Source organism: Diachasmimorpha longicaudata, chromosome 18, assembly GCF_034640455.1.
Source record: "Diachasmimorpha longicaudata isolate KC_UGA_2023 chromosome 18, iyDiaLong2, whole genome shotgun sequence".
Taxonomy (NCBI): Eukaryota; Metazoa; Arthropoda; class Insecta; order Hymenoptera; family Braconidae; genus Diachasmimorpha; species Diachasmimorpha longicaudata.
The window spans coordinates 3,767,095-3,784,391 of record NC_087242.1 but is presented as its reverse complement, the minus strand read 5'-3'; the positions used below and the strand labels follow the sequence as shown (position 1 = coordinate 3,784,391).

Genomic DNA, 17,297 nt, shown 5'->3' with positions numbered 1-17,297 from the left:
ATATAACTTTTAACGATTTCTCTTCTTCGTCTTTATTACAAAATTCATACCACAGACTAAATTAAAAGTCGTCACTCGTCGTTAATTTACATTTAGTGAACTATGGTAAAGTGGAAGATAGAAAGTGAAAAAAACACGTAACAAGTTGTGCAGTCAATCAGTGCTCATTTAAGTTTCTTGGTCTTTCTCTTCTTCTCAGCGCTAACATTCCAGTAGTAGAGCAACTGGAAGACAATTATTGCGTTTGCAGCTGTGGAACAGACGTACATAATAATCATGTTGGTGTCGCCGGTTTCCTGGACGGATGTGAATATCCTCGCCATCGAGCCGAACAGAAGCATGAACATCGTCACTGCAGATAGCTGGCCAGTGCTACCATTTTTGTAGTTTGTGTGGGCTTGGAAAAGCTGTGGTAGAGACACAAACAGTGCGGAGAAAAATAAAAATTCATGCTAAACCGTTTCGATGGCAAAAGTCAAGATATTGAGAGCTGAGAAAATTTCTTAGTTTCCAACCTTGCTGATTAGGACAATAGGAATAGTAAGCGATTGGGCGCCCCACAATATGTTGAGTGGAGTTAATTCAGTGACGACAGCAACAATCACTGCGACGTATCCAACGAAAAATGCTAGGGCACCAGCTGTATTTCTGCGATAATGCAGGACGAGCACAGCTATGGCGAGAGTCTGAATCCCCAGAAATACTCCGTCACCCCAGGCACTGGAATGAAATGCAGAAATAAATGTTTCAATTAATGATTCAGCATTATCACCCCTGTAATTACCTGAATGGAAAACCACTGGCAAAACTGTACGATATCATTGCGGTTATGGCGAATAAATCCAAAAGAACACTTGCAAAATTAAGTCCCTGGCTGCTTTTGCTGTTGTAAATCTTGACGACCTGAGGAACTTTGACTGTAAAGAAATTAACGTAGAGTGATAAGATAAGCAAATATGACCGAACCAATTAAGTAAAAAAATCAATCAGATTCGTTGGAATATTCTATTGAATTCCGTTTTCAATGAATATCGAGGAATCTAGGAGAGGGAGAATAATTTTTATCATAACGATTTTTCTGTAAATTTAATGGGAAATGTCTCGTGGAATAATTACCCATCAAGGAGCCCCCGATGATCCCAAGGCCAAGGCTTTTGCTGAGCGTGGTCTTAAAGCACGGAACTGTCACAATTGATAAAAAAAATTATTATCAAAATATGGGAGTGAAGAAGCCCTTTTAAATTTTGAATGTTGCGAAAATTTCCCGCCTCTGTGGGTCAAGTCAGACGCTCAGGGGTGAAGTGCCATTATCACATCAATACTCCGAGCCCCTTACGTAATTATCAATTTTATTCGGGAACGAATTAACTTAATTGACATGAATTTACCGTCTAAAAAATTCAAATTCGTAAAATACTCCTCCAGGCACTGTTCCGAGAAGAGGAGCTTGGACACCGCTTTCACGTACTCCATGTTTTTGTTTATTCAGTTACTGCTAGCATTAATTTATCAACTTTTCTCCTACTCGAGACAGTGGGATTCGAACGTTCCAAACAACTACTTTGGAATGCACGTGCGGGAATGTGTGAGTAAACTCAGGAACTGTTGTATTTTAACACGTCAACAAATTACTGAGACTCCATCCCACTCGTCTTGGACATTTGCCAGCTGCTACCATCTGCCTGTGACTTGACTCTACCAACGTTACCGACCGGGAAAGGGAAAAGTTCGTGGTTGGCGTTCGACAAGATGGCGGCCACAGTTGGACGGGGGGTAAAATTAAGTCTTCCAGGGAAAAAACGTTGATGAGCGACTTCATAACATTTTCATTAATTAATTACTGCATTTCCTATTAATCTACGATTTTTTCTAGCGTCTAAAACCCAACATCTTGGGGAGTGGAGAGGCCGGCTGTTTAACAAAGAGGATTAGTCTATCCTCTTTGTTAAATCTCCTCTTAATTCCCATTGTCCTCACCAGACGGCCTCTCCACTCCCAAGAAAATCCTCCATTTTCCTCTCTACATGGCTTCCCGCCATTTTACATCTTTCATGACCCAAAAATTCGGTAAACGTGAGTCGTTTGAACCCCACTTCGTCTCGAAACGTGATGACGTTCAGTAGTGGTGTTTGAACAGAAGGTAATTACCAATTAACTCCAGGAATTAATCGACCAGTAATCAATCAATTAATTAATTAATTAATGGACAGTTATGTGTTAATTATTAATTAATGGGGAATAATTTTGAATTCAGGAATGAGTTCAACAAAAATCAGGACGAGAAGTGAGCGGGCGCGCCTAGACTTCCCAGTGGGACGGATCCACCGTCATCTACGGGAAGGAAACTACGCTCAGCGGATTAGCTCGGAGGCACCAGTGTACATGGCAGCGGTGTTGGAGTATGTAGCTGCAGAAGTCCTGGAGTTGGCCGGATTCGCTGCCAAGGAAAATAGGAAGAAGACGTAAACCGCCTGTAATATCTTCTCTGTATTTATATTTGTTTACTTAATTTGACCTATTTAAATTTCAGTGGTCCCAAGGCCGATAAATATTGTGTAAAACTAGTGGTGGTGGTGGTGGTGGTGGTGGTGGTGGTGGTGGTGGTTTCTGCTGATTATCAAACCCGTGGGGGTTTGATTTGATTAAAATAATTTTTTTTTTTATTATTCACAGAATCATCCCCCGGCACATCCAACTCGCAATCCGAAAGGATGACGAGTTAAATAAACTTTTGCGGGATGTGATTATTCCCCAAGGTGGGGTGGTGCCCACTGTTCCGGCTCCCCTCCCGCCGAAGAACACCCGGGCTCGTGCTGCGAAAACCAGCAGACGCGAGCCATCTCCGGAATTTTAAAAAAACATTCCAGGACAACAATTAAATTAAAGTATTAATGTTATTTAACGACCGACTAATTAATTTATGTGGTGCAAGTCATAATTTATTTGATTTATGTTGTATTTAATAAAATTTGTAATTTAACGGTAATATTTGACATTATCCGGTCGTCGCACCTCGTTAGTTATGTTATAGTGTGATAAACTTGTTAATAAATATCATAAATAAATATATTTTCTGATAATTGTTTGGTCTATTTACTGATCCTCGCCACAATATTATTATAGATTATTTTTCTTATCCAAATTTCAGCTAATAGAATAGGGCCCGCCATTTTACACCTTTCATGACCCAAAAATTCAGTAAACGTGAGTCGTTTGAACCGCACTTCGTCTCGAAACGTGATGACGTTCAGTAGTGGTCTTTAAACAGAAGGTAATTACCAATTAACTTCAGGAATTAATCGACCAGCAATCAACCAATTAACTAATTAATTAATTAATTAATTGGTTAATTGATGGTCAGTGATGTGTTAATTATTAATTAATGGGAAATAATTTTGAATTCAGGAATGAGTTCAACAAAAAACAGGACGAGAAGTGAGCGGGCGCGCCTAGACTTCCCAGTGGGACGGATCCACCGTCATCTACGGGAAGGAAACTACGCTCAGCGGATTAGCTCGGAGGCACCAGTGTACATGGCAGCGGTGTTGGAGTATGTAGCTGCAGAAGTCCTGGAGTTGGCCGGATTCGCTGCCAAGGAAAATAGGAAGAAGACGTAAACCGCCTGTAATATCTTCTCTGTATTTATATTTGTTTACTTAATTTGACCTATTTAAATTTCAGTGGTCCCAAGGCCGATAAATATTGTGTAAAACTAGTGGTGGTGGTGGTGGTGGTTTCTGTTGATTATCAAACCCGTGGGGGTTTGATTTGATTAAAATAATTTTTTTTTTTATTATTCACAGAATCATCCCCCGGCACATCCAACTCGCAATCCGAAAGGATGACGAGTTGAATGAACTTTTGCGGGATGTGATTATTCCCCAAGGTGGGGTGGTGCCCACTGTTCCGGCTCCCCTCCCGCCGAAGAACACACGGGCTCGTGCTGCGAAAACCAGCAGACGCGAGCCATCTCCGGAATTTTAAAAAGACATTCCAGGATAATAATTAAATTAAAGTATTTATGTTATTTAACGACCGACTGATTAATTTATGTGGTGCAAGTCATAATTTATTTGATTAATGTTCTATTTGATAAAAATTGTAATTTAACTCTAATATTTGACATTATCCGGTCGTCGCACCTCGTTAGTTATGTAATAGTGTGATAAACTTGTTAATAAATATCATAAATAAATATGTTTTCTGATAATTGTTTGGTCTATTTACTGATCCTCGCCACAATATTATTATAGATTATTTTTCTTATCCAAATTTCAGCTAATAGAATAGGGAACTTGCATGATTTTTTTTTATTAACTTCCCGATAGGAAGTTATTGGTTTCACCCCGAAAATAAAAAATCGTAATTTTATGAAATGTCGACGTTTCATGACCAGGAGAACACCCCCCGATGATTTTTAGCGTGACGTCTCTGTGTGTGTGTGTGTGTGTGTGTGTGCTCACTTTTTTTCGTTCACGCTCCCAGGCGAACGGTAAGCGCGATCGGAATGGGGGTGGTCGCGATCGATAAATGTCATCGAGTACAAGATCGGATTAGTTTGGGAGGAAACTCCCCCCATCCGTTTTTGAGTTTTTTCAAAAATAAGGATTATTTTGATCTTCCAATTTCTTTTGTTCACATTTGTCATGAGAGCTTTTGGAACATTTGAAAATTACATTTTTTGAAAAATCGATAATTAATTGTTAAACGATTTTTCAAATGTTTTTTTCATGAAAAATCGATTATTAGGACCATTAACTATGTAAAAAAAAATTTTTTTAAATCATGGACGTTCCCTATTGCATCATTTTTTTGTCTGTAAATAGGAACTTCGTATGTCTTCTTTGCTGGAAATAGTGGACGTATTTTCCCATTATCTCTTACTGGATTCATTTCCAGTATAATTAATCAAGAGTGCACAGTTTGCCATCTCAATCACCTCTCATTACCTGATATTATTTACCATTTAATGGGCGCAATTGGTAAGCGGAAAATGATACTAAATGGCTTCATCGAGAGGTTGACAATCAGAGATTCAGTTTTCCTCGAATGGACCGTTTTTCCATTTATCTGATAATTGAGTGGGAACACTTAATTATCATCAAGTGACCATTACTTCGAGTTTTTCCTACTGCATGAGGTCATCAAGTATCACAGAACATCGTTGATTGCATCGCCACACCTGTGTGCAATAATTAAGGCAGATAATGAGTGAGTGAATAATGGTCAGCATTAATTGGATAATGCCCTGTGTTTGACGATCATTATTATCAAACATCCCATCAATTACTCAGCATATTTTGAGGGTTTTGTTCTCCAGGAATTCCAGTTCTAGGGCTCCTCATACTGGCTCGTGTGGACTGATGAAACAAAATGGGTGTTAACTAATCTCATAAAAAAAAGGAATGTACAATTTCTTTTCCTGTTAATAGAATATTTTAATAATATCTGCGATCTAGTCCGGCAATTACCACGAGGAAAAAATTAATGAGATGGAATCTGGAATTTACTAGATACTATTTTTAACTTCACTCTCCTTCGCACTGAGTACACCAATAAAATCAGAATCAACGGAGGAAATTCATTTAAATTAAAATATTCCATCTCGAACGATTACGACGATCTCAACCATGGGCTGAAAATTGCTAATTAGATCCAGATTCAAAGGAAAATACGATTGCGACGCAAAATCTGGGTGCACGCTATGAGGGAGTGCAGAGAGTGGGGAATCCCCGGATCCTTCGAAACGAGTATAAAAGGACTTTTGAAATTTTCTGTTGCCATCAGTTTCCCAGTTCTCATCAGGTATATCTGAAACAGAGGTCAATAGAATGAATAAAATTCTGATTGTCGTACTCGCGGTGCTCCTGGTCGGGACATTGGCATCACCCGTTGCTCAGCAGAGCGAGGAGTCAGGTAATATCATCACATCCTCAGAAATTCATTCGATTGCGATCGAATAGAATTATTGAAGATCTGAGCCCCAATTAATCGAATAAAGCTTCAATAAATCACTGCAAGCTTTCCATTATTTTCTGTTGCAGCTGTCGAGACTACCCCGGCTGTCCGAGAGGTCCGTGCTGCAGAGCCCGATCGTCATGGTGGAAAACATGGGCATGATCACTATCATGACAGGTATCACCATGACAAGCACTGGCATGGAAAACATCACTGAGATGGACGTGAATAATGGGAGATGACCAGGAGAGCTCCAGGTAGATGCTCATATCGAAATCAAAGTAGTTCGACTCTCAATAACAATTTTGAATATTTTATTTTGAAGTTTTCCAAGTGAATAATGTAACGAAGAATTAAAAAATCATTCAATCAGCTCAAGTGTGACTCAATCACTGCCAAAAATTGTATTCTGCACTGATCCTCACGTCTTCGCGTACCCTGAAGTCGTATCAGCACTCTTCGGGAGAGAGTGCATTATGTCGTGTTCACCATTGACTGAAGGAAATAGTCTAGAAACAAAGCGTCAGACTACAAACTGATAATTCCTACTCCAGAACTTTCTCCTGCATCAATTTCTTCTCCAACATTAATATTCAACTGTTACGTCGGTACTCGTCCTTACCCTGGAATTATGTTCACCCCTTCAACGATGTTCATTGCACCTTCACAAAGTTTAAGTGGTAGTGGGTTCGTGTCGCAAACAACATCCACTGCCACAGGGAAAATATCCTCCCCAGAAGCTTATTAATTTTTCCTCGAGATAATGGTAATTGAGCCTAGCTCCATTATGCTCTTACAGTAATCGCCCACTTATCTTCCCGTTCATGTCGCGCCGTACTAAATATTGAATGCTCATTATATCGATCTTCTAATGGCAACCTAGCCGATGTTCCTGCCCCTCTGCGATTGTCTCCAAGCCCACTACTATCGAATTCGCCAACCGACCGACAATGATTCAGTTCGACAAGAAAGAAAGACCATTGCACTTGTACTTTGAACATCTCCTAGGCGGAGACATCCGGACAATGCAGGCCCTTGGATTGTATTCCATGGGCAGTATTCTCAAGCATGATAAACCCAAATGGTACTTCTGGGAGGTAATACCAGTGATCATGGTCATACCAGGATTATGCTTTGGCTTGGCTTGCAATATGCGTAACATCTTTGATATTATAAAAACTGATTACATGGTAACTATTGATTTCGCTGCTGCTACGTTCAGCGCTGCATTATGTACATTTAAAGTATGTGAAGCTTGAATGATTCTTCGAGGAGAATGTTGTTAAAAATCATTGCTCAACGTAGGGCTTTCGGCTGTGTGCTTATCGACGTGAATTTTACCAGCTGATAAAAACGTTCCAGATTTATTGGAATGTTCAGGTCTCTCGTAATAGGATCACACGAGATATCGTGGAAATTGCGAGATTAACTCGGTTGTTTAGGATTTATTATAGTACTGTGGTGATCATAGCTTTTTCAGGATACGTCATTCAGCCGATAGGGTAAGTTTTGGTTTAATTATAATTAATTGCGGGCACCAGGACCACCTAATCATCAATATCCCATCAACGTTTTTATGGTAATAACGATAGTTTTTCGCAGGCAATACTTCCTGAGTCCTTCGCCTAAATTGAATGGTACCGTTGAGTTTACGAAAACTGTCTATCCAGCTCGTTATCCTTTCATTTTAGATTCGGCTCCAGCATTTTTTCTCTGTGTACTCTTAGAAACTGTAGGAATGTATTTTATGATGCTGCATTGGCTAGCAACAGATGGAGTTTTCGCCCAAATAACAACGCATATGTCGCTTCATTTTCAAGTGACATTTTTGTTATTTTTTCACTTACAATTGTCCACCACGCGCTTCAAATCGTGTTTGGTGGAAAAATAGTAGATGATGGAACAAGTGCGGTAAAGATTTTCTGATGAGTGTGAGAGTGTATTCCAATCACGAATCAGAAAAAAACTATTCTGCACGTGTTTCCACAGGGAGTGATGCAAAAATTTTAATGTTTTCAGGTAATTTCGAATCGAATTCGTGATATATGTCCTAGCACAACGATGTCGCCCTTGAGAACAGCTATAATATCGAAACGCTTGAAAACAATTATCGAAGATTATCTAGAATTGTTCAAGTGAGTCCTTCAGTACAATCCAGTTGCTCTGGGTCAGTCGTAAATTGTCGCTGATGGAGTTGGTATGAATTTCAGACATGTCAGAGTTCTAGAGGAGTTGTACGATCCAATAATGTTTGCCACTGTCTTGATCAACGGACTAGTTCTTTGCACTTGTCTGTTCAGCATCGAATATGTACCTCAATTTTTTATCCCCAACTGCCTGATTTTTCTTGACAGAATATTGTCTCCCATTAAATATTTATTTCTCTTGTAGAGCCGGGGGAAAAATAATTGGAAGGACGTTGAAAAAAATATGGTGCACGCATTTGGATTAGCTTTGCAAACTTTGATGTTCTGTACTTGTGCTGAACGATTGAACAATGAGGCAATTCTCCTCAGAGTGTTAACCCTAGTCTGGTCAGCAGACGCTAATCTACGAAGTTTCTAAAACTTTATTTACTCAATTTAATTTTTATCGTAGCGGCGTCTTCTGATATGGTTACCAGTCTAGGGTTTCAATTTATCAGATATATCATAACAAGGAAATTTTTAATTGGGCCCATTCTCTTAGATTGCGGGAATTCGTCAAGCAATTTATGACTGTCCCTGGACTTCATTTAGTTCACCGATAAAATATTCCATTCTCCTGATAATGACACTGAACTCACGTGAATACGTGTACTCAACCTACGGTTTTATTCAGCTGAACATGCCGCAAGTTACCTTGGTTCGTAGTGACTAAAATCATCATCGTATTAAGCGCTACCGAGTCCAAATTTTTCGGATTCATCACCCGCGGTTGAGTGACTACTCTTCAATCTAATCTTTCGAGTTGAAAATTATTTTAGATTTTTACTGCTGCCGTGAGATACTTCACAGTGTTGAGAAATTTCGGATGAACAGTCACCCCAGGAGAGAGATATAGCGGCTGTTGCGTGGGAGATCATCCCGACAATTTGTTCTCAACTCCGATATTCAACATTGTTAACGCCATTACTCTAGTTACCCAGTAAATAACGGAACAATTGTTTAGTAATAAAATTAGTCAATTTCGTCAGATAATACTTTTATTGTGAGGACATATTATAATGACTCGAGTGATGACACTTCTTGGCTTCGCCTCGTGGAACCCTCGCACCCATCAGACATTTTTCCTGTCTTGCGACGAAAATCTGTACTTCGATAGGGACGTTACTTTCACTACGTGTTCAAAGTCCACTTTTTTCGGTCATAAGTACATAAACCAAAAGATTTTTCATATTTCCTGGGGAGTGCAGAAAAGTAGTCGGATTATGTCAGTCGCTTTGGCTCATACCATAAGCCCCTCACGAGCCAAAAGCTCCCTTTCTCACGGGTCTCGACAATTATTCTCCATCGCAATATGTGGGAAAGGGATTATTTAGGCGAAGCGTGACTGCAAAATGACTTTTTCGCACAGCGTGATGAAAATTCTATTACAATGAATTTTTTATTTTCCTCTGGATCCAATCGCTGTAAAACGAGACGCGAGTGTACACAGCTGGCATTCCAGCGCTTCCACAGGGAAACGTTCCCCAAGAGACAATGCCAACTAGTTCGGCTTTGGAATCATTGTCGAACTGGACAAGAGGACCGCCAGAGTCCCCGGAGCAGGTCGATTGGTTTCCCCCGATGGGCCCTGTGCAAATCTGAGTGTCGAAAAGTTCAACGGGGCCCGGCACTCTCTTGAGGGCTTGCAAGCACGTGTCATAGTCGACAATGGGGACTTGAAGGCTTTGAAGTTCGGATGGATAACGAGGAATCTGTTCGGTGGAGATGGAACCCCAGCCAGTAACAACAGACTCTCCGGTGTGCAGCTTTTTCGCGGAAGGGAGGACGACCGGTTGGACGTGGTCAGTGTAGTTCAAGGGAGACTCCAGCCGGAGAAGACCAATATCGTGTTGAGAGAGACCTCTGAGGAAATCATTGAATACTTAATTAATGGACTTGAGGGGAAAGGAATGCCCTGACAAAAAAATTAGGGGAATGAAGTCACTCCTCACCCTGGGTAGTCCGGATAGACCAGACGGCGGCTGACGACGCGCTCCTGTTGCCCAGGCTCTTGTTCCTGGAGAACGTGCTTTCCAGCGCTGATGCGGAGCTTTCCTATCCTAGGTATCTCCGTGATGCAGTGGCCAGCGGTCAGGATCCAGCTTGGATCGATGATGGAGCCCCCGCACATGTGACGGTACTTAATTAGAGGAGGTAATCCCCATTGGATTGATACCTGGTATGGGTACTTGTGAGGTATTGCAGCCTCACCATTGGTGATTCGTGCATCAAGGGCGAATCCTTCCCAAATTTATGAATTATCAATTATTCAGGTGACATCGAAATTGTGGAAATTTCCAAATCAATTATCAGTTGTGGAGAATTGCGTCAACATATGACATAATTCATTAATTAGTGAGGAAATTATATCATGAGGTGAAAACAAATACTCAAGTCTTGAGAGACTTACCTTGAGCAACGAGTAGAGCAGCAATCAGACACCGGAACAGCATTTCGTTAGTCTAATTCTCTTCCGTGCTCCACCATCATTATATACCAACATCATATCAGTCTTCAGTGATAAGACAATGGGCAATTCCCAAATATTATCGATGCAATCAGATCATTCACCTCTATCATATTTTTATTCAGATAGCGTTATGTCACGATGACATCAAAGTTTAATTGTCGAGGTGGAATGATAATTACTCAAGGGATTCCATATTTTTTTGACTGTCTGGAGATAACAATCAATTGCAAAACGAATCAATTGGTGAAATAATATCGCTGTAAAAGTCAGATACGACGAAACTTTCCTTCCCAACAACGTCGAGTAATTGAACCATTTACAACCCGTGATAACGAGAAGAATAAATCATAATTTCCACATTCAAAACCAAAAATAATATATTTTCATCAACAAAATATAAAATCACAAAATGGACATCATCATAAAAATAAATCCTCTCCTATTTTTCTTTTCAACTGTGATCATTAACTTTGTACCAGTCACGTGTTAAATAATTCTTCAATCAATCCCTTTTAACATCTCCTCGTTGTTGTCTCCTCTCCTTCCACTTATTGATGCCTAGTTGAACGAGCTCTCTGTTATCGTACATCCATGATAACGCAACAATGGCGAAAATGAAAGTCCCGATCGCAAAGTGAAGGAGTTTTCGATCGGGGAAGAATAGTGTCTGTAATTTTTTAGCGAAAACGAAATAAATTAAAAATAAATTTATTTCAAAGTCGAAATAAATTGAAATTTTTATAATTTTATGTTTATTATTCTGCCATAAATTATCTCGTAAATGTCATCTACTCACGTAAGATGAATGAGTGACTACAGCTGCAGCTCCCAGGCTCAGAGAGAAGCAAAACTTGGGGACGACTCCTCGTAAAGGCCTGTAGCTAGTCTCAGCATGTCTTTTGTTGATAAACACCGCGGAATGGTATATTCTGGATGCCATATTCAGACAATTAGCGAATATGAAACCCACTGGACCGAGCCACGAGGTCAATACATAAGAGGCCAACAAGAACACTATTGACTCGTAAATCATAATGAAATTGGTCTTGTTGATGGTTCCACTATCCGCTGTTGCATTTGTGTAACACTCCGTGACACCATTGACAGCCAAGAGCAGGACTGCCAGGCAATGGGCTTGCATCAGGCTAACGGGAAGATGGGCCGTAAATTTAGTGCCACCGTACAGCCATAAAAGGGTAGATGAATATGTCTGTCCGAATACCAGGACAATTAGGCCAATTGATGTGACGATCGAGCAGAGGTGCGTCAGGACGTCAACACTTTCGCGAATTTTTCCCTGAAATGCCGCCAATTTAATTGACTAACTCATTAATATCATTCCTAACCCACGTCATTCCTGAACGGGCAAATCCAACGATCCCTGTTACTCACAGTGTCCTGGTCGTTGATGGTCTTATCTCTCTTGACAACCTGGGTGAAGTAAAAGTACCCACTGTCCTCGATAGGTCGAAATATAAACCTCGCTGCTAGTGAGCCCAGATTATTCACAACGTCGTACGTTCCCTGAAGAGATTACACGCAGCGTACGCACCCAGAGAGGTGGATAAGATGTTTAACGTATGCTGAACTTGGGTTCCAAATGAACGTGCGGTATGTTTCATAGCGAATTTACAAGGTTCGTGATAATTCATGTTTTTCATACCTGTTCTGCAAATGTTATCACGGGGAATACAGTCATAATAATGCGCTCCCCCTCTGTCAGAACGTACTTGAGGATTCCTTGGCGGAAGAAGCTCCAGGTGAGGACGGTCAACTTTTCGTTGAATCTTGATTCCTGGAGAGAGAAAAAATTGCATTCAATGGAGATGCATTGAAAGTTGTCTAAATCGATCATTTTGTTGGACATTTATCTAAAAATTAGATAAATATGTCTGGATCTTATCAACATAATGACGATTAATTATTTCTCTGAATGATAATAATATTTTGCTCTCACGTCATTTTTTAACTGCCCAGGAAAGAAATCTCTGACTGACTGAAATGGAAAATGGTGAATGATCCCATCATCCTTGTCCTTCTCCTTCACCTCCTCACTATCCGAGGAATCATCGTACTTCCTCTTACTTTTCCTTTTCTCGTTCAACTGGTGAATGTACCAGTGGAAATAAACGTAATGAGTGCCCGAGTAGAATATGACGTAGGCCAGTTGGGCCACCCCGAACGCCAAGAGTGCGTTTTCCGGCCAGTGAAGAACCATTGGAACGAACAGAAAAGTTCTGAAGACTATCGCTGTTGCGTCGATGACTACCTGCAACAGGAAATCACCCGCTTGATGACGATTAACGCTCCTTGACGAACTTTTTGGAGAATTTTTTCGATTACTTTGAATCTGTTGAAGAGAAAGGCGGAAGAAACTAATTGCACCACTAGAGATGACAGGTGGATAACGCAAGATATGGCAACGGAGATGACAGCGAATGTGTAGTAGTCGGGGAGGATCTCAGATGTCGTCAGAACGTGCAGCCAGATGTATCCAAAGAGGAACGACATCAGCGAACAAATTGGAATTCTGCAAAACAGACAAAAGTCAAATGTTCCCATGTGCTCTCATTTTATCCAATACGTCCTTCGGAAAAGGATACGATGATTTTCTGTTTTTTAAAGCCAGTGATAATATTAATTAAGAAATTTTCATCATACGTCAGCCACAGGAGATTAACGACTTGCGCCCAGTTATGCTCAGCAGCATTGGTGAGACAGGCCTTGAAGAAGGGCTCTCTGGACAGAAAGAGTATCGTCGACTCAAGCAGAAGGAGTCTGACATTCATCACCCCCAGCACCGCCTCCCCCACGTTCCTGACGACGAAGACATTCAGACCGAACGTCATCAGACGACAAAAAATCTAGCAAAAATAGACATTTCAATACGGGCTCATAACAATCCGGATATCAGTATTGAGGACTGATTACCTGGAAGATGATGTTGAAGGAGGCATTCTCCAGACTGCTATTCAACAGACTCATCCTCTAGACTTATCGTTCCTACCGAAAAAATGAAAAACTACCGGACAATGGCTTGACCTAACCTCCAATGATTCTCATCTCCACGAAATCACCAATTATCACGCCATTGAAATTCAATGTCAATGATGATTGCCACGTCGTCTTATTTTTATTTACATGATGGAAAAATCATTTGACGTTTTGACACTTAGAACCAATGACGATAGACCAAAGTAGAGGCTTGGTTCTGGGGGGTTGAGTGATGCCAGGCACTCCACGTTACCGACGTGTTTTCACCCGAGTGGGAACGGGGCGCCACGAGTACTAATTAGTCTCACAGATTGGGAAATAATCAATGAACGAAAAACATTGATACAAAAAAACATATTTTTTAATAATTTTCACGTTTACTTTGCAATGGACAATTATAATGCACTTTATGTCATTAAAAATAAAAATCATAAACATTTTTTCATACGCAGACAATGGAAAACTCATATAAATCAAATATCTCAAAGTACGAATGAATCAAAGTAAATCAAAGTCCCAATAACTTCGTTTTATTACTAATTATTTTGACGAACTTCAATTGTTGTGCAAAAATCAGCTATTTAACAACCAATTAGCAGCGGAGTGGTTATCAAAGACGATTTTAATTACAAAGCAGACGATATTCCCTGATCACACTCCAGTTAGAACACTAAATTATGAGACGAATTCAGTCTTTTCCAGCTTTGCGTTACCCCATTCAATGGGAATTATAATCCTAGAAACATTCATAACCTATAATTTCTAACAAATTTGACAAATACTTTATCGATCCAAAATGACAGTTCCTTGAAGAAATAAATTTCACCTAGCATCTCAATGCTTGTGGAATCGGTGAGAGGAAGCAAAGGACTCAAATCTATCCACAGAACTCATCGTTCGGTCTGTGGCTCCTCCTGCGGTGTTTCTTCCCCTTGTACTCCTCCCACTTCCTGTGATTGAGTGTCTGGAAGTCCTGGACATCGGCAACAAGCTCCAGGTACTCAGCGAGCTTCAGGAGCTCCCTGTCTTTGCTTCGATTGACGTGAGCCTGCCTGAAGGGCTTGATCCTCAGTCCTGACTTGGGATTCATCAGGAAATTTCTCCTGATGTCATCGAACATTATCGTGTTCTTGGCTGAATACGCTGGATACTTACCCCATATGACACCCAGAGGCTTGACATCAACGAGGCCGTATTTGGGTGTGCAGACTGATATCATGGCCAGGTAATCCAAGTGAAAAGCTATCTTGTAGTCAGGATTATCAGTGACTCCAAGGAGTTTCATCTTCTCATTGATCCACTTCATGCTGGTGGCTGACCAGATGACGATGTCATAGTGATGGTAGACTCGAGTGAGAAATTCGTGGAGATATGGCCTCATCAACTCATACCCACTAGATGCCACTGAGCGGTGATCGAAGAGGGTGTAGTCGATGTCCAGGACGAGGAGCTTTTTGTTTTCACGAAGAGGATTCAACTCGTTTATCTTGTAGTTCTGGATTCGCTTGTGGATCTTTGCTAGATAAATTTCTGCATTTTCCACCACAATTTCTTCACCCTCTGGATCATTATCCAGATCATTTATCACCTCTCCCATGTTCTCGGGGGGGCTACTTGCTTCGGCGATGTCCTCCTCTCTGGAGCCCATCAGGAGGAGTTTGACTCCTGGCTTGAGACCGACTGATCCAATCGTTTGCTCATCGTCTGGGATTTTTCCTGGAGGCGAAGAGTATTGTCAAAGTAAAATATGGATTATTGGGTGATTGTACAACAAACAAAATGACTTTTCCATTTTTTTTTTGGTGGACAGAGACGACCATGACGTCCAGTTGAAACAAAAAAAATAATTTCATTTTGTGCATTCATCAGCAGAGTTGACGAAGAATTTGATCACACACATGCACACATGCATGTACACATTCTGACACAATCGAACAATGCATTTGCGATTTTCTGAATGACAATGAGGTGTCTTAACAACGAAAGCCCAGCACACGAACGACATCAGAAAATTCCAGCAAAATTGTCAATAACCTAAGTACCCACCTTTCAACCTGAGATTCAGGAGCCTCTGACGATCAGGACGAACCCCCGTATCCTCATAAATTCTTGCCTTCAATTCAGCAATCGTTGTATCAGTAAAAATGTCCTTAATCACGTACTCCTCATTTCCCCACTTCACGATGAGGTCCGGTGTGCCCGACATTTTATTTCGAAAATTTATAAATTCGCAAATCTATTTTGCACTTGTGTTCTTCACTTCCGGATGTTATCACCTCACTAAATTTGTACACAGGAACATAGCGAATACCGATTGAGAATACGGACACATAGTTAGAAGGTAATTAACGAATTTTGAGATGAAACTAATCTCAATCATTTGGGAATAGTTTAGGATAGTTTAGGAATACATTCGCATAGTTTAGGAACTAATAGTTTATTTATAATCAATGACTCTTTTATTGGCGTATAGTTAGCAGGTGGAGCAGATGATAAGTTCGAATCTTAATCGGACTTGCATAGATCGATGTAACATAATTTGGGAAGTCTAAAAACATTGATTCAGAGTTTAGGAATTAACTGTTATTATTTAATTAATGGTTTTCTAATTGTGACTGGGGGGCAGGCTGCGCATGCGCATACGCCCTTGTGGCCGAGGGTATACAGGGTCCCCTTTAGCCTCCCGCTGATGGTGCACCGGCATGTTTTGGGGGTAATTTTGAACCGAAAAGTCCTTTTCCACTTTTCGCTCGGACGCACCCCTATCGAGATATTGGGGTGAAAAGCACGGCCAATGGGGCGCGAGAGAGAGGGGGAAAGATATTTCTCTCTCACTGATTGGCAATTTTAAGACAATCCTTTGGAGGGGGGGGAGGTGATTCGATTAGATAATTAATGTTTAAAATTGTCGAAATAGATGTCGAAATTCCCAGGGGATGACTCGCGATTTTCGCAGAATCCGGAGCAATAAACGCGTTTTCCTGATTATCAAGTAAACAAATGGATTTACGGCCTTTTGTCACAAGACATTTTTTGCAGAGAATCAAATTTTCTACAACAAATGTCTTATGGTGGCATCCCGTAAATCCATCAGTTTATTTAATAATTGGATGTAAAATTTTAACCAAAATCCTCAATTTATTAATAAACTAATACATTTTCGCGATTTTTACATAAGTCGCTTTCGGGGTCTCGGGGGGGGGGGTCTAATCATCACCCCCCCCCAAGGATTGTCTTGAAATTGCCAATCAGTGAGAGAGAAATATCTTTCCCCCTCTCTCTCGCGCCCCATTGGCCGTGCTTTTCACCCCAATATCTCGATAGGGGTGCGTCCGAGCGAAAAGTGGAAAAGGACTTTTCGGTTCAAAATTACCCCCAAAACATGCCGGTGCACCATCAGCAGGAGGCTAAAGGGGACCCTGTATACCCTCGGCCACAAGGGCATATGCGCATGCGCAGCCTGCCCCACAGTCACAATTAGAAAACCATTAATTAAATAATAACAGTTAATTCCTAAACTCTGAATTAATGTTTTTTAGACTTCCCAAATTATGTTACATCGATCGATGCAAGTCCGATTAAGATTCGAACTTATCATCTGCTCCACCTGCTAACTATACGCCAATAAAAGAGTCATTGATTATAAATAAACTATTAGTTCCTAAACTATGCGAATGTATTCCTAAACT

General features: G+C 40.6%; 5 protein-coding genes and 3 long non-coding RNA genes across 9 annotated transcripts; 4 read left to right on the top strand and 4 right to left on the bottom strand.

Moving 5' to 3' along the window:
- Positions 1 to 7: 7 nt before the first annotated feature.
- LOC135171013 (mannose-P-dolichol utilization defect 1 protein homolog) lies at positions 8 to 1,616 on the bottom strand. The gene is made up of 5 exons (XM_064137286.1): positions 1,389 to 1,616; positions 1,117 to 1,182; positions 785 to 917; positions 516 to 720; positions 8 to 407 (listed from the first exon to the last, which is right to left on the bottom strand). Exons 1-5 carry the CDS (start codon positions 1,471 to 1,473, stop codon positions 165 to 167), a joined length of 732 nt encoding a protein of 243 aa, XP_063993356.1. The 5' UTR covers positions 1,474 to 1,616; the 3' UTR covers positions 8 to 164.
- A 41-nt stretch (positions 1,617 to 1,657) lies between these two features.
- On the top strand, positions 1,658 to 3,086 carry LOC135171017 (uncharacterized). The gene is made up of 3 exons (XR_010300469.1): positions 1,658 to 2,140; positions 2,255 to 2,473; positions 2,674 to 3,086. It is a non-coding gene; the product is annotated as an uncharacterized LOC135171017 (long non-coding RNA).
- Positions 3,087 to 3,156: 70 nt separating this feature from the next.
- On the top strand, positions 3,157 to 4,230 carry LOC135171018 (uncharacterized). Its single transcript, XR_010300470.1, has 3 exons — positions 3,157 to 3,271; positions 3,406 to 3,624; positions 3,804 to 4,230. It is a non-coding gene; the product is annotated as an uncharacterized LOC135171018 (long non-coding RNA).
- Positions 4,231 to 5,590: 1,360 nt separating this feature from the next.
- Positions 5,591 to 6,331, top strand: LOC135171016 (uncharacterized). Its single transcript, XR_010300468.1, has 2 exons — positions 5,591 to 5,916; positions 6,045 to 6,331. It is a non-coding gene; the product is annotated as an uncharacterized LOC135171016 (long non-coding RNA).
- A 570-nt stretch (positions 6,332 to 6,901) lies between these two features.
- Positions 6,902 to 9,081, top strand: LOC135171010 (odorant receptor 47a-like). Of its 2 annotated transcripts, none has more exons than XM_064137282.1 (8): positions 6,902 to 7,148; positions 7,264 to 7,460; positions 7,561 to 7,777; positions 7,978 to 8,093; positions 8,169 to 8,268; positions 8,350 to 8,460; positions 8,647 to 8,802; positions 8,924 to 9,081. In XM_064137282.1, the coding sequence occupies exons 1-8, from the start codon at positions 6,909 to 6,911 to the stop codon at positions 8,972 to 8,974; spliced, it is 1,188 nt and encodes a 395-aa protein (XP_063993352.1). In that variant the 5' UTR covers positions 6,902 to 6,908; the 3' UTR covers positions 8,975 to 9,081. The 2 variants fall into 2 exon arrangements, with proteins under 2 accessions (XP_063993352.1, XP_063993351.1); XM_064137281.1 differs by having other exon boundaries at positions 6,902 to 7,202.
- A 43-nt stretch (positions 9,082 to 9,124) lies between these two features.
- Positions 9,125 to 10,716, bottom strand: LOC135171012 (trypsin-1-like). Its single transcript, XM_064137285.1, has 3 exons — positions 10,555 to 10,716; positions 10,097 to 10,385; positions 9,125 to 10,007 (listed from the first exon to the last, which is right to left on the bottom strand). The coding sequence occupies exons 1-3, from the start codon at positions 10,595 to 10,597 to the stop codon at positions 9,530 to 9,532; spliced, it is 810 nt and encodes a 269-aa protein (XP_063993355.1). The 5' UTR covers positions 10,598 to 10,716; the 3' UTR covers positions 9,125 to 9,529.
- A 257-nt stretch (positions 10,717 to 10,973) lies between these two features.
- Positions 10,974 to 13,818, bottom strand: LOC135171009 (protein RFT1 homolog). The gene is made up of 8 exons (XM_064137280.1): positions 13,546 to 13,818; positions 13,276 to 13,478; positions 12,958 to 13,144; positions 12,572 to 12,883; positions 12,278 to 12,409; positions 12,007 to 12,138; positions 11,411 to 11,911; positions 10,974 to 11,281 (listed from the first exon to the last, which is right to left on the bottom strand). The coding sequence occupies exons 1-8, from the start codon at positions 13,597 to 13,599 to the stop codon at positions 11,117 to 11,119; spliced, it is 1,686 nt and encodes a 561-aa protein (XP_063993350.1). The 5' UTR covers positions 13,600 to 13,818; the 3' UTR covers positions 10,974 to 11,116.
- A 133-nt stretch (positions 13,819 to 13,951) lies between these two features.
- LOC135171011 (ubiquitin-like domain-containing CTD phosphatase 1) lies at positions 13,952 to 15,930 on the bottom strand. The gene is made up of 2 exons (XM_064137284.1): positions 15,655 to 15,930; positions 13,952 to 15,324 (listed from the first exon to the last, which is right to left on the bottom strand). The coding sequence occupies exons 1-2, from the start codon at positions 15,812 to 15,814 to the stop codon at positions 14,486 to 14,488; spliced, it is 999 nt and encodes a 332-aa protein (XP_063993354.1). The 5' UTR covers positions 15,815 to 15,930; the 3' UTR covers positions 13,952 to 14,485.
- Between the last annotated feature and the right edge of the window lie 1,367 nt (positions 15,931 to 17,297).

Excerpts from the sequence above, each read along its gene's own strand:
- LOC135171010 (XM_064137281.1), top strand. The coding sequence starts at position 6,909 with ATGATTCAGTTCGACAAGAAAGAAAGACCATTGCACTTGTACTTTGAA. Across the intron at positions 7,203-7,263 it reads CTGCATTATGTACATTTAAA|GGCTTTCGGCTGTGTGCTTA; the intron begins GTATGTGAAGCT and ends TGCTCAACGTAG. Across the intron at positions 7,461-7,560 it reads TACGTCATTCAGCCGATAGG|GCAATACTTCCTGAGTCCTT; the intron begins GTAAGTTTTGGT and ends AGTTTTTCGCAG.
- LOC135171009 (XM_064137280.1), bottom strand. The coding sequence starts at position 13,599 with ATGAGTCTGTTGAATAGCAGTCTGGAGAATGCCTCCTTCAACATCATC. Across the intron at positions 13,145-13,275 it reads GTTAATCTCCTGTGGCTGAC|AATTCCAATTTGTTCGCTGA; the intron begins GTATGATGAAAA and ends TCTGTTTTGCAG. Across the intron at positions 12,884-12,957 it reads TTCTCTTCAACAGATTCAAA|GTAGTCATCGACGCAACAGC; the intron begins GTAATCGAAAAA and ends TTCCTGTTGCAG.
- LOC135171011 (XM_064137284.1), bottom strand. The coding sequence starts at position 15,814 with ATGTCGGGCACACCGGACCTCATCGTGAAGTGGGGAAATGAGGAGTAC. Across the intron at positions 15,325-15,654 it reads CCTGAATCTCAGGTTGAAAG|GAAAAATCCCAGACGATGAG; the intron begins GTGGGTACTTAG and ends CTTCGCCTCCAG.
- LOC135171013 (XM_064137286.1), bottom strand. The coding sequence starts at position 1,473 with ATGGAGTACGTGAAAGCGGTGTCCAAGCTCCTCTTCTCGGAACAGTGC. Across the intron at positions 1,183-1,388 it reads GAATTTGAATTTTTTAGACG|TTCCGTGCTTTAAGACCACG; the intron begins GTAAATTCATGT and ends CAATTGTGACAG. Across the intron at positions 721-784 it reads GCCAGTGGTTTTCCATTCAG|TGCCTGGGGTGACGGAGTAT; the intron begins GTAATTACAGGG and ends ATTTCATTCCAG.
- LOC135171012 (XM_064137285.1), bottom strand. The coding sequence starts at position 10,597 with ATGCTGTTCCGGTGTCTGATTGCTGCTCTACTCGTTGCTCAAG. Across the intron at positions 10,386-10,554 it reads TGCTCTACTCGTTGCTCAAG|GATTCGCCCTTGATGCACGA; the intron begins GTAAGTCTCTCA and ends AAATTTGGGAAG. Across the intron at positions 10,008-10,096 it reads GTCTATCCGGACTACCCAGG|AGGTCTCTCTCAACACGATA; the intron begins GTGAGGAGTGAC and ends TGATTTCCTCAG.